General features: G+C 41.7%; 1 protein-coding gene across 1 annotated transcript in view; it reads right to left on the bottom strand.

Moving 5' to 3' along the window:
- The window catches only part of RNF217 (ring finger protein 217), a 99574-nt gene that overhangs the window by 21493 nt on the left and 63970 nt on the right, over nt 1-14111 (bottom strand). Inside the window, exon 2 of the mRNA XM_073676012.1 lies at nt 3147-3380. Coding sequence (XP_073532113.1) covers nt 3147-3380 — 234 coding nt within the window. The remainder of the gene's footprint in view (nt 1-3146; nt 3381-14111) is intronic.

The raw sequence follows: 14111 nt of genomic DNA, 5'->3' as shown, positions 1-14111 counted from the left end.
CAGGCGGCATTAGCATATCAGAGACTTTGGCACTGATGCCATATTGTCAGTGGCACATAGCAGTTTTGGTCCTTTCTCAAAGCAGACATTTTTAAAAACTTCTATGGGGGACAACCAAAATGGTGGCAAACCCTTCCTTGTGAAGACAGTGAAGCGGGGTGTGTGCTTTCATTAGGTCAACAGCAATAAGTTAGGAGACAGAGAAGTATCAGAACATTACAATCTACAGTAACTGCATACAGTCCTCACTCTCCACGCTCTTAGGAGCCCCGAGGTTAAAGAAGCACTCCTCCCATCAAAGCTTTTATCCTATTAATATATAGCAGTCAACATATTATATAGCTCTGTGTACTTACAACTGCTCATTTTTCCTTCTACCCAGCTAATTCTATTGTTTTCCATTAGGTCTATGACATTACGGATTAAAAACTGACTAACTGAATCCTTCTAAGCTCTATGTAGAAACAGGAGGTCAATTTTCTCTGCACACATCACTGCAAAAGTATATGGCAGCGGGGAGGAGCGGAGCAGCTGGGTCTGGGAGTTGAAGAGGGGAATGGTAAATGCAGGACAAGAGACTTCCTGTTTCTACATAGAGCAGAGAAAAGAAGAATCACTGAGTAGAAAGGCAAAATGAGCAATTGTAAGTACACAGCGTTATAGTATATTGCAATCATATTATAAGAGAATAAAAACTTTGATGTAAGTGCTTATTTAAGACTGCTAAAGGACCTTTGGTGACTTCAGTCATGTGACTGATGTCATCAAAGGTCTTTTAACTGCAGGAGTCTAAAGAAACTGAACAGGAGACAGGCTGGTATGCAGTGTTGGCGTTGGGGGAGAGAGCAAACCGGGCAATTTCTCAGGACCCCCACTCTCTTGGGGTCCCCTAGCATTCCTATTCCAAGGTTAAGATTGCTTAAGAAACTTTGGTGACATCACAGTCAGGTGACCATGATGTCACCAAAGGACTTTTCACTGCTGGAATCTAGAGCGGAAGAGGAGACAGGCTGGTATGTATGTGTATATGCAGTGCGTGTATATTTATACAGTATATAGATGTGTATGTATGAGCAGTGTGTGTGTGTGTGTGTGTGTGTGTGTGTGTGTGTGTGTGTATATTTATACAGTATACAGACATGTGTATGTATGTGCAGTGTGTGTGTATACATGTGTATGTGCAGTGCATGTGTGTGTATATTTATACAGTATATAGACATGTGTATTTATGTGCAGTGTGTGTATATTTATACAGTATATAGACATGTGTATGTATGTGCAGTGTGTGTATATACATGTGTATGTGCAGTGAATGTGTGTATATTTATACAGTATATAGACATGTGTATGTATGTGCAGTGTGTGTATATACATGTGTATGTGCATCTGTGTGTATATTTATACAGTATATAGACATGTGTATGTATGTGCAGTGTGTGTATATACATGTGTATGTGCAGTGAATGTGTGTGTATATTTATACAGTATATAGACATGTGTATGTATGTGCAGTGTGTATATACATGTGTATGTGCAGTGCATGTGTGTGTATATTTATACAGTATATAGACATGTGTATGTATGTGCAGTGTGTGTATATACATGTGTATGTGCATCTGTGTGTATATTTATACAGTATATAGACATGTGTATGTATGTGCAGTGTGTGTATATACATGTGTATGTGCAGTGAATGTGTGTGTATATTTATACACTATATAGACATGTGTATGTATGTGCAGTGTGTGTATATACATGTGTATGTGCATCTGTGTGTATATTTATACAGTATATAGACATGTGTATGTATGTGCAGTGTGTGTATATACATGTGTATGTGCAGTGAATGTGTGTATATTTATACAGTATATAGACATGTGTATGTATGTGCAGTGTGTATATACATGTGTATGTGCAGTGCATGTGTGTGTATATTTATACAGTATATAGACATGTGTATGTATGTGCAGTGTGTATATACATGTGTATGTGTGTGTATATTTATACAGTATATAGACATGTGTACGTATGTGCAGTGTGTGTATATACATGTGTATGTGCAGTGAATGTGCAGTGAATGTGTGTGTATATTTATACAGTATATAGACATGTGTATGTATGTGCAGTGTGTATATACATGTGTATGTGCAGTGAATGTGTGTGTATATTTATACAGTATATAGACATGTGTATGTATGTGCAGTGTGTGTATATACATGTGTATGTGCAGTGAATGTGTGTGTATATTTATACAGTATATAGACATGTGTATGTATGTGCAGTGTGTATATACATGTGTATGTGCAGTGCGTGTGTGTGTATATTTATACAGTATATAGACATGTGTATGTATGTGCAGTGTGTGTATATACATGTGTATGTGCAGTGAATGTGTGTGTATATTTATACAGTATATAGACATGTGTATGTATGTGCAGTGTGTATATACATGTGTATGTGCAGTGCGTGTGTGTGTATATTTATACAGTATATAGACATGTGTATGTATGTGCAGTGTGTATATACATGTGTATGTGCAGTGAATGTGTGTGTATATTTATACAGTATATAGACATGTGTATGTATGTGCAGTGTGTGTATATACATGTGTATGTACAGTACAGACCAAAAGTTTGGACTTAATGAATGAGGGCCATTGTTCTCGTTAGCACATTGCCTGGTGTAAACATTAGATGTGCTGCCGATAAAATGCCGACAGAATGATCTATTAGTGATCATTCTAACCCCATCGTACTTCGTCAGCATCTGTAAAGAGTAGATTGTTGTACATGGAAAAACAAAACAGGATCTCAAGAAATTCATGATGGAATTCAGGGTTTGGGGAGTTATATTGATGTTCCAGAATATGACGACACGAAGAAGAAATGTGGATTGGAAAAATAAATAAAACATCCCCTGAAAATAAGCCCTAACCCACGCTTTGGAGTAAAAAACAATATAAGACCCGGTCTTATTTTCAGAGAAACATGGTAGTTAGTAACAAGTGCAGACCGTGTGATCTAGACCATTATCTACAACTGATCAAGTAAAAACCCAATATGTGATCAAGTGTTTAACCATACAGGCACTTGTGAAAGGCTGGGCTCCTCATTCAGGGGTCCTCACTGCGCATGTCATTGGCTTACTTTGAACTTGATCTCGGATTTGCTTGGGTTTGGAATGTGGATCTTTCTCTTGAAGGTTGTAAAGTGCTTGCACTGTGGACAGGGCTTGGTGCTAGAGTCTATGCGACTAAGTTCCAGGAAGTATTTGTACTTGATGATGTCATCATGTGGCAGGTTGAACAAAATGGTGGCTTCATCCAGGTGTTTATTGCACTCCGTTATTGGGCATTTTATCTCCACTTGTCCAAGCTGCACCTGTATTTAAAGGAAAAAAATAAGCAATGTTTTAATCAGTGTTTTGTCCCTCTATGCTTTATTAATTATAAACAGTAAATTTGCACGTGCTGTATACACTAGCAAAGTTCTATTCAATCTGTGCATGGAACCTCATGTGATAAACCAATGCATTCAGTACAAAGCTTTGACCACCCTCCAATAAGCGGACCATAAAGAACGATCAGCCACCCATAGCAAAGCTAAAAGTTCTACTTAGAAGAAGCTAATTTAGCTTGCAAGTATCTGATGGAACTTTCCATAGCAGAATCCTAATACATAGGCTGTTTTCAAATGCCTGATTGGATGTGGCAATATATGTATTATCCTTGCAAAAGTACAGGACTTCCCAACCTTTTTAGCAATAAAAAACCCTTCCCGCTACCCCCGCCAAAAAAAGTCCATAAACAAGCAATAGTAGTGCACTAATTGTTCCTATTTGCAAGCAAAATAAATCTGCAGTGACACAGTATGAACAATGGCAAAATAACCCCAAACCCCTCCCAAATTATTTTAGGCCCCACTCAAGAGCCCAGACCCTGGATCAGACCACTAAACAAAGCAGCAGGTATTTACTTACCTTTTCTGGCATCCTTCTCTTATCTCTAGCACACGTAATCCAGCATCAGGACACTGTATACCATGCCATACAGATGTCCTCATGCAGTTTAGTGTCAGGACCCTTGTATGCTCTGCCATACACAATGATAGGTCACTGCTGAAGGGCTTGATACGGCAGGTAGACCTGGGGACACCCTGGACTGTAGGGCTTGGTATGGCGACCCCCATATTCAGGCCATTGAATGGTCTGGAAAAATGAACTGTGCACGGAACCAGCAGTCTAGGATATACTATAGATATTACAAGAGTCTTGTTAAAGAGATCAAGCTTGCACGCATGGCAAAAATTCCCTTCTAATAGAACAAGTAATCTCCAATGAAAAATATACTTACTAAAGTAAGCTTGGCTTGTGTACATTGTGTAATAAAACCAACACTGGGAGGTATGGATGGATACATAGTCATGGAAGCATTATTAATCAGGAAACATGCAGTAATGATTAACAGGTTAGCCTTTGGAGTTTCCCTCTGTTCCCATCCTATAGGGCCGCTGTAACTTCTCTCCTGGTAAGCAGGTGTGATCTAGATCGGTAACTTGTGACCCACTGATCTGAGTTCAATCGGTTTAGCTGTTCTGTTGACACAATGAAATGCCGTCCTCTGTACAACCTGACACGGAGCAGCAGCTTTAAAAGCTTAGTCACTCTTAATTACATCAGATGTAAATGTAGCGAAAGATCAACTCTAGCGGGAGAGCACAAAAAAAATAAATCTATGACGGAATGAATGCACTTTTAATCAATCTGCCAAAAATAATGTATGGAAAAATCTTACGTAAGATATGAGGCAGTATTACACAACTGCTACTGTAGGTCACAATGCCCAAATCACTATCTAATAATAGATCAATAGAAAATTACAGTATCTATGCAGATTGATATGACCACTTGAAGGCCTGAAGCTGCACTACTGAGACATGATGCCTAGGTGGTCATGGAGACCTTTGGATTCAATTCACTATTAAAGGTCCTCCAATAGTCACTACTCAAGTCAATAGGAAGAAATGTTGTGCTTGGCTCAAATCTACAAGTCTCCATAACAGGGCACCCCAATATTGCAGCGGAGCATGAAAATACATAATAGAAAACATTTTGAAAACTCTAAAAGGGCTCTTTAAGCTCTCCCTTAACAAGAATTTGTCAGTCATATCTTGGCTTTCAGATCAACTAGTTAGGCTTTACTCCAATGTATTCTGGCCTCTACCTGCAGGTTAAGATGAAACTGGGAGACTAGTATGGATTAGTTTATGGCCACTAAACATATGGACAAGGTTACAACTTCTTTTTAACAAGATTTTGGAATGGGTCTGTAGGAATATTTGCCCATACATCCAGAAGAGCATTTATGAGTTCAGACACTGATGTTGGGCCTGGCTTGCAGTCTTTGTTCTAGTTCATCCCAGAGATGTTTAATGGAGTTGAGGTCAGAGCCTTTTGTGGCCAGTCAAGTTTTTCCACGCTCACACCACCAAGTCTTCATGGACCTTGATTAGTGCACTGGGGTAGTGTCATGTTGGAACAGAAAAGGGTCTTTTCTAAATATATCCCACAAAGCTGTGTACAATTATCCAAAATGTCTTGGAATGTTGAAGAATTAAAGGGGTTATCCACTAGTAGGACAACCCCTTCTTGAACTAAAATCTTTGGCCTTGATAAAATAAAAAAAATAAAAAAATCTATACTCGCCTCTGGTGCTGGCAACATTCAAGCGGTGTAAACACTTGCGGTCCCGAAGCTCGGGTGCGGTGGAATGACACATTGTGCCCGGCGCCCAATCAGCGCTGGCGTCACTGTCACCGCATTCATACGGATTAAACATGAAGAGGAAGTCAGAAATCAGCTGCAGCCCAGACTTCCTCTTCATCATCAAAACGTACGAAGTCGGAGACCGTGACGCCAGTGCTGATTGGGCACCGAGCACCATGTGTTATTCCACAACAGAGCTCCAGGACTGCGAGTGCCGACACCTTTGGAACGGCGCCAATACGGGAGGGGAATATAGGCTTTTTTATTTTGTCGGGGCCAAACATTTAGTTCAAGAAGGGGATGTCCTAGTAGTGGACAATCCCCTTTAAGATTTCCCTTCACTGAAACTAAAGAGCTAAGTGCTACCCCTAAAAACAACCCTACATCATTATCTTTTTACCAGTCAGGCAGGTAACATTCTCCTAGGATTCGCCAAACTCACTCGTCCATGAGAGTGCCATATAGGGAAGAGCAATTCGGCACTTGACAAAACATGTTTCCGCTGCGCGTGCGTTACACCACTTCATCTTGGCACTGTGCTTGTCGGGGTCAAGCTTGCATGCTGCTGCTCAGTCATGGAAACACATGCCATGAAGCATCCTCTTACAGTGCTACACTTGAATTCAGTCATCTCTTTAGAACGAGCCATGCTATCACAAAAGTTTGGAAAGGCAGACAGCCTTGTGCTGCATGTTATAACCCTTTGGCAATGGGAATAAATTAAAAACCTGAAATAAATGATAAAGTGTTATGTCCTGTGACAAAGTCCTGGAGGGGAGATATGTTTCACTGAGGCTGATTCAGTGAAGTGAAACCTTGAAATTTTCTCTGTTATGTTATGTGCTGAGGGGTTAATCGGCCATTTTAATGGGCTAGGTTTTATGTGAACAGCTGTAGAGTGGGTGGGAGGTTGTTCACCATATGTCCACCCCAGGGTGTGGCCTGGGCTATAATTAGCCAGCCTTTTGGCGAAGGAGAGGGTGGGTGTGTGTTTTTTTTTTTTTTTTTTTTAAAGCGAGTGTCACCAGGTTTTTGCTACCTCATCTGAGCACAACATAATGTAGCGGGCAGAGAACCTAATTCCAGTGATATAGCACTTACTGGGCTACTTGCTGTAGTTTTGATAAAAAAAAAAAAATCAGTTTTCTCTGAGGCTAAGTGCCCACGATGCAGAAATGCTGCAGATTTTTTTTTGCATTTCTCTGGCAGGAAAAAAGCATGCGGATTTTACATGCGTTTTTCCTGCCAGGTAGAAGCGTTTGTCAAGCGTTTTTGCATGCATTCCTGCATGCGGGTTATCAAGCACTTTCCAAGCGATTTTAGCATCACTTGGAAAAGTGCTTGACAACTTGGTCACACTATATAAATCCATGCAACAGACATGGATTTATATAGTGTGACCAAGTTAATAGTTAAAAAAAAAAAAAAAAATGGTAAAAAAATAAAACACATTATACTCACCTTCCGATATCCCCCGGTCTTCTCTCCGGTGCGTCCGGTCTCTTGTACGCCTCGCGGTGGTGTAAAAGGACCTTTCATGACGTCATTTAGTCATGCGACAGGTCACGCGACCGCAGACGTCAGCGGTCGCGTGACCTGTCACATGACTAAATGACATCATGGAAGGTCCTTTTACACCATCGCGATCCACCGGGGAGCCAGGACGCACCATAGAGGAGACCGGGGGATATCGGAAGGCGAGTATAATGTATATTTATTTTAAACACTTTTTTTTTTTTTTTAACAGGTACTATGGTACTCGGGTCTGGAGGAGAGTCCTCTTCTCCATACCTGGGTACCATCCGCACATTGAATCGCTTAATATCTGCCTGTGCACATGTAGTCATGCGGATATTAAGCGATTCAATGCAAGTCAATGGCGGCAAATACGCTGCGTGTCCGCAAAATTAATGGACATGCTGCGTATTTTTCCGCAATGATAATCCGCAGCGGAAATTTCCGCAGCATGTGCACAGCACATGCGGATTATCATTGGGGACCATGGGGCACATATTACCAAGCGGTTTTTAAGCGTTTTCGCTGCGGAAATTCCGCGTTAAAAACGCTTGAAAAAAACGCATAGTGGGCACGCAGCCTGTGTTGTGACCTGTATAAACCCGCCCACACCACTGATTAGCAGCTCTCCGCCCATGTATAGTGTACAGCAAAAGCTTCCAATCAGTGGTCGAGGCGGGGTTATACAGGGCTCATGAATAAGCTTGACTATCTGGCAGCAGGTTTACTAGTCCTCTAATAAAATCACTGTTTAAATTAGCAGGAGATCAAAACTTCAACAAGCAAACCAGTAAAGGCCCCGTCACACTTAGTGACGCAGCAACGATCCCGACAACGATACGACCTGTCAGGGATCGTTGCTGCGTCGCTATGTGGTCGCTGGTGAGTTGTCAAACAGGCAGGCTCACCAACGATCAGGGGAGCAGCGACATCGTGGAAAGAATCTTTCCACGATGTCCTGCTCCTGGTTACGAGCCTGCTGAAGCAGGAGCAGGCTGGTAACCATGATAAACATCGGGTTACTAGGGGCACACGCGCACCTAGTAACCCGTTGTTTATCATGGTTACCACTCTGCTACGGTGAGCGGGAGGTTACCGCTCACTTTAGCAGGCTCGTAACCATGATAAACAGCGGGTTACTAAGAGCGCGTGTGCCCCTAATAACCCAATGTTTATCATGGTTACCAGCCTGATCGCTGCTCCTGCTGGTCACACACAGCGAGGTGTGCTGACCAGCGGGAGGGCAACAACCAAAAAATGGTCCAGGACACTTTGCAGCGATCAGCGACCTCACAGCAGGGGCCTGATCGCTGCAAAGTGTCACACATAGCGACATCGCTGGTGAGGTCGCTGTTGTGTCACCAAAACCGTGACACAGCAGCGATCTCGCTATGCGAGACGGGGGCTTAAGTGATACATTGCCAGAGTCAGAATCTGTCTCTGCATTATGCGGCTTTCAGATTAGGTGGCAAAATCTGGCAGCAGATTCCCGGGTTTAAATGGGGATAAGAAAATAAAAATGTAATGTGATGTGAAATGTCAGTTGTTTTTTTTAAAGAACTGCAAACCCCATAAGTCAACTCACTGTAAAAGATATGAACTCAATACAAGAAAAAAAAAAAATCACGCTGCAAACAGGGTTGTGGAGTCAGGGTCGTGGAGTTTGTCAGTATAAAATGGACCGATTCCTAAAATATATATTAAATTGGATACAGTAGTACAATGCAGGATGTGCTGTAAATGTTTTCATAAGAATTTGGGAAAGTTATGAAATGTCTGTTCTATTCCTGATCTTAGGATCTTGGCTTTTAGTGGAGATGAATCTGTGCTGCACTTTATGTACACGCTCAGTAGTGAGGCAGGGCTGCAAAGCGCCAAATAACTGGTATTAGAATTGTCTGCACAACAATCGTTTTAATTACATGGCTTTATGTACTTGTGCAACTATAATTCAGACAAAAAAAAAAAAAGAAGAAAACTTTACCTTCTGGATCTTATCTATAGCTCCTGCAAATAGAACAATAGCCCTTTAAATGCTATGGCTTTTTAAACCACCAAACTAATCAGTGATTTGAGTTGTCACTGGCAAAGATGATCGCACTTAACGGATTAGCAGGATGTTCTGAGCTCTGCTGAAAATTTCTCTTGAAAGCCCTAACAAACAAGATTCCAACCTCAGCATCTAGACACAGTTGCGTATATATATGGCCTTCCCAACATATGACGTACCTGTATGTTATTAGCGGGAGGTACTGTAGTTTCTGCAAAATACTTGTACACGTATGTCTTGATTGTTGCAGGGTGCAGGAGCGGTTACTGTGGAAGCCCATCTGTGACAAGACCTAAATTAGAGTGTACCTATCATTTTATATTCAACATGTACCTCCTTCCTAATAAGTCCTGCCAATCAGTAAGGGTCTGGGTCCTCAGACCCTCATGGACTGATCAAACACACACTGCAGTGCGCTGCACAATAGGAAATCTATAAGGTTGCATACTGCTCTGAGTACATGTACATGCAGGACCTGTGCGCTACTGCAAGCTGAGCAGAGTGATGCACAGCGGGTTTTGTTTTTTTTTTTGAGTGACTGGTGGGAGTCTTACAACCCAGGCCCCTCTGGTCAGCAGCGCATGTTAGGAGAGAATTGCTCAGGAAATGAAAAAAAAAATACATATATATATATATAAAATGATAGGTACACTTAAGCTCTAATACCCATGCCACCGTCAAGGGCTTCCTTTTGTTAACCCCCTTTTAACATGATTACTGGGTGCCAATTAGTTACTATATCTGCAGGAGGCTAAACAATGGCCCCCAGGTCAACTATCTTCCTACTCTAGCAGGGCCTAATACAGGGGAGGGGAGCCTCAGGCCCACGGGCAATTTACGACCCTAGATGACCTTTTCTCCGGCCCCTGGGCACATTCCTGGGGAACACAGTGCTTTGGGTCGGCAGCAGTGTTTTGATAGCCACCGGCCTTTTAATTTCTTCTTGCTCTGTGAGTATGTGCATGCAACGTTCACTACTGAACGCTGAGGCGCGTGCAATGAAAGTACTTTGTGGGCAGAGTTCGTGCACAATTTTAATGCTACCTGAATAATGGTATAAATATCCAAATGGCCCCTGGCAGAAAGAAGATTCCCCACCCCTGATCTAATAGGTGATCACGTTTCAAGTCCGCTAGAGGGATTGGGGAAAAACAAAAGTTGATAAAATGTTAAATTAAAGTACCTCCCCTCGTCTGTCTTTATTTTGTGGGGAAAAAAAAAAATAATGTACATGAATTGCCGCATCCGTAACAACTAAGGCTGCGTGCCCACTACGCGTTTTTCAAGCGTTTTTGCCGCGGAATTTCCGCAGCGAAAATGCTTAAAAAACGTTTGGTAATACGTGCCCCATGGTCCCCAATATAATCCGCATGTGCTGTGCACATGCTGCGGAAATTTCGGCTGCGGATTATCATTGCGTAAAAATACGCAGCATGTCCATTAATTTTGCGGACACGCAGCGTAATCTCCGCCATTGACTTACATTGGACTGCGTGACATAAGCATCACTGCATCAGCAAATGCAGATATCACACGGTTCAATGTGCGGATGGTACCCGGGTCTGGAGAAGAGGAGACTCTCCTCCAGACCTGGGTACCAAAGAACCTGTTAAAGAATTTAAAATAAAAAATAAAGATTATACTCACCTTCCGATGTCCTCCCGGTGTTCTCCCCTCCGTCTGGTCTGCTGTATGGGTCGCGGTGTTGTGAAGGACCTGCCATGACGTCATTGAGTCATGTGACCCGTCACATGACTCAATGACGTCACCACAGGTCCTTCACACCACCGCGAGCCGCCCAAGGCAACGGACGCAGCGGAGAAAACACTGGGAGGACATCGGAAGGTGAGTATAATCTTTATTTTTTATTTTAAACTAACTTGGTCACACTACTATAAATCCATGCTGTTTGCATGGATTTATATAGTGTGAACAAGTTGTCAAGCACTTTTCCAAGTGATGCTAAAATCGCTTGGAAAAGCGCTTGATAACCCGCATGCAGAAATGCATGCAAAACGCATGTAAAAACCGCATGCGTTTTTCCTGCCAGGGAGAAGCGTAAAAAATATGCAGCATTTCTGCATCGTGGGCACATAGCCTTAGGCTTCATGTCTTTTACCTGCATGGAGAATGAGATATATGGTGTTTTTTGGGGTGGTATGCAATGCCTTTTGGCCTCCAGACATGGTGTGTATAATGGCATCCAAACAGTTCAATTTTGGTCTCATCTGACCAAACTATACTCTCCCTGTATTTCACAGGTTTGTCTAAATGTTGTTGAGCAAACTGTAAACACACTTGGGCATGCTTTTTTTTTTTCAGTAATGGGAGTCTTGTGTGGTGAGACTGGTCCAGGTCATGGAGGTTGAGTGTATTACTAATAGTTTTCTTTGAAACAAATGTACCCAATTCCAGGGCTTTCCATAGCTCTCCACAGGAGGTCCTTGGCTCTTAGACAACTCTTCTGACAATTCTTTTCACTCCTCTGTCTGAAATCTTGTGGGGAGCACCTGGTTGTGGCCGGCTAATGGTGAAATGATGTTCTTTCTCATTCCGGATTATGGCTCACTGGAACCTTCAGTAGTTTAGAAATGTTTCTGTAACCAATGCCAATCAGTATGTTTTGTAACAATAAGGTTGCGAAGGTCTTGAGACAGTTCACTGGTTTTACCCATCATGAGATGTTTTTTGTGCGGCACCTTGGTAATGAGACACCTTTTCATAATCAGTTGAACCAGCTGATATTTTCCCCGAAGTGACACACCAATGTATATTGTAAGATGACAGCTGGATAACTCCTATTTGGAGTGTATGTGTCGCCGAGGTACCTGGTGCTGAGAGGTTTTGCTTTAGTGGAGCAGTATGGGTTCAGGTGTCAGGAACGATAGGTAAGTGATGGGCGGGACTGGTCATTCCCATCCTCGAATCCAGAAAGTACAGCTAGGTTAAAAGGGCCGCTGAGTAGCTCATAATGGTCTGTGTGTAGAGACCTCTTACTTCTGCTCGGACTGTGCGGCGAGAATCTGGACAATGTTGCGAAGGGGTGAGCCCAGTACAACTGTATGGACTATTTTGTTTTGCCTTATGCCGAAAGGCCATTTATCTATTTTGCTGGAAAAGATTTATAAACTTGAATAAATCTGCCTGCTTGGACACAGGCAGCATACCTGTGTGAACGCTGCCTACTCCTGAGAATGAAGCACCACATTATATATAGAGACACACACACACACGTGTATGGGATGCTACGCTAACAAACTGCTGTGACAGATACAATGATAAGCTAAGTGATAAATATGCTTTCAACACGGCCATGTTTCACATCATTTAAGCTTCCCTAACATGTAGCTGGGACTTCAAAGAAGTTCAATTCTCATGAAAAAATAATTGAGGGAGCTTTTGTTACTGGTTGGACATTTTAGATGTACTCTAGGAAACAAGAGCCCTGGCTATAAACAAGCTATTACAAGCTTTTAATCTGTTTGAGCATAGTTGTAACAGCCAAACCCATTTTGACAGCTGGGTTTAATGATCGCGATCATTTATTACTGGTATGAAATCCCCTGGCAAGAACATGTGGGCACTGTACAATAGAAATAGGTACAAATACACTGGTAACAATGGCTTTTACAGTTAAAGGGATCCTCCAAACTGAAAAGGAACCCTACAGATCACATACCAACATGTGAACATGGCCTAGAACTGTATGCATACATCAGTATTTTTAGGCCAAATCAGTAGATCTTTTTATTGTATCTATTTGATTTTTCTCATGGTTTTGGCTTTTAAATGTTGGTCATTTTACATAAAAAAAATTGGAAAATGTCACTTCTAAGCTGGACAACCATTTTAATTTTGAACCCATATAAAAACCGCACTCGTACAAAAGGATCTATCTACAAGTGCTCCCAAAATGTTAAGGAGAGAGAGGAGAACTCATCCCAGTCTTCTCATTCATCCGCAAAAAAAATCAAAAAATCATTGCCATCACCGTATTAGAGGTTTATTTATTTTACTCACTTTTATAGCGCCATTAAATTCCACAGCACTTTCCAGTCATCATCACTGTCTCCATTGTGACTCACAATCTTTATTCCCCATCAGTATGTCTTTGGAGTGTGGAAGGAAACCCACATAAACACGGGGAGAACATACAAACTCCTTGCAGATGTTTCCTTGGTGGGATTTGATCCCAGCGCTGCAAAGCAACAGTGCTAACCACTGAGCCACCATGCTGCTGTTTAAGCTCAGTAAGGCCAGGTTTCCACATGCAAAAAACCCTGTTTTTCTGCAGGTGTTTGCACCAACATACACAATATCAATCTACTCAGACTATTGCATTTTTGCTGACTTTTTTTTAATGTGCTTTTGGCGCAGATTTGTCAGCTTTTTTTATGTATTTCTTTAGTGCAGAAAAACTGGGTTTCTGTGCCTAAAAATAGGTGTTTTGTTGCATGCACTTTTTTCAGGATCTCCATAGACTTATATGATAAAAAAGGAAACCGCACAGTTCAAGTCTTTACAGAAGACCTGGATTTCTTAGTGCCAGCAAAGTGAATGATACTCCTGAAGTCTCATGCACATGTTGCTTATTTTTTTTATTCGTAGATTTACAGCAGATATAAACCTGCAGAACATCCATTCTTTCAGCGTTTTTTGCTACGGATTTCACTCATACTAATAGGTGGGGAAAAATCTGCAACAGAAACGTATGTAAAATACGTGACAAAAACGAAACAAAAAAGCGGCAAAAAGTGCGTATTTTATGCTGCATTTTTCCTGC

Source organism: Phyllobates terribilis, unplaced genomic scaffold, assembly GCF_046119375.1.
Source record: "Phyllobates terribilis strain yellow unplaced genomic scaffold, ASM4611937v1 Scaffold_3__8_contigs__length_932513732, whole genome shotgun sequence".
In the NCBI taxonomy this organism is placed as follows: domain Eukaryota; kingdom Metazoa; phylum Chordata; class Amphibia; order Anura; family Dendrobatidae; genus Phyllobates; species Phyllobates terribilis.
The sequence above is the reverse complement of the archived record's forward strand: the minus strand, read 5'-3'. Positions and strand labels throughout refer to the sequence as shown.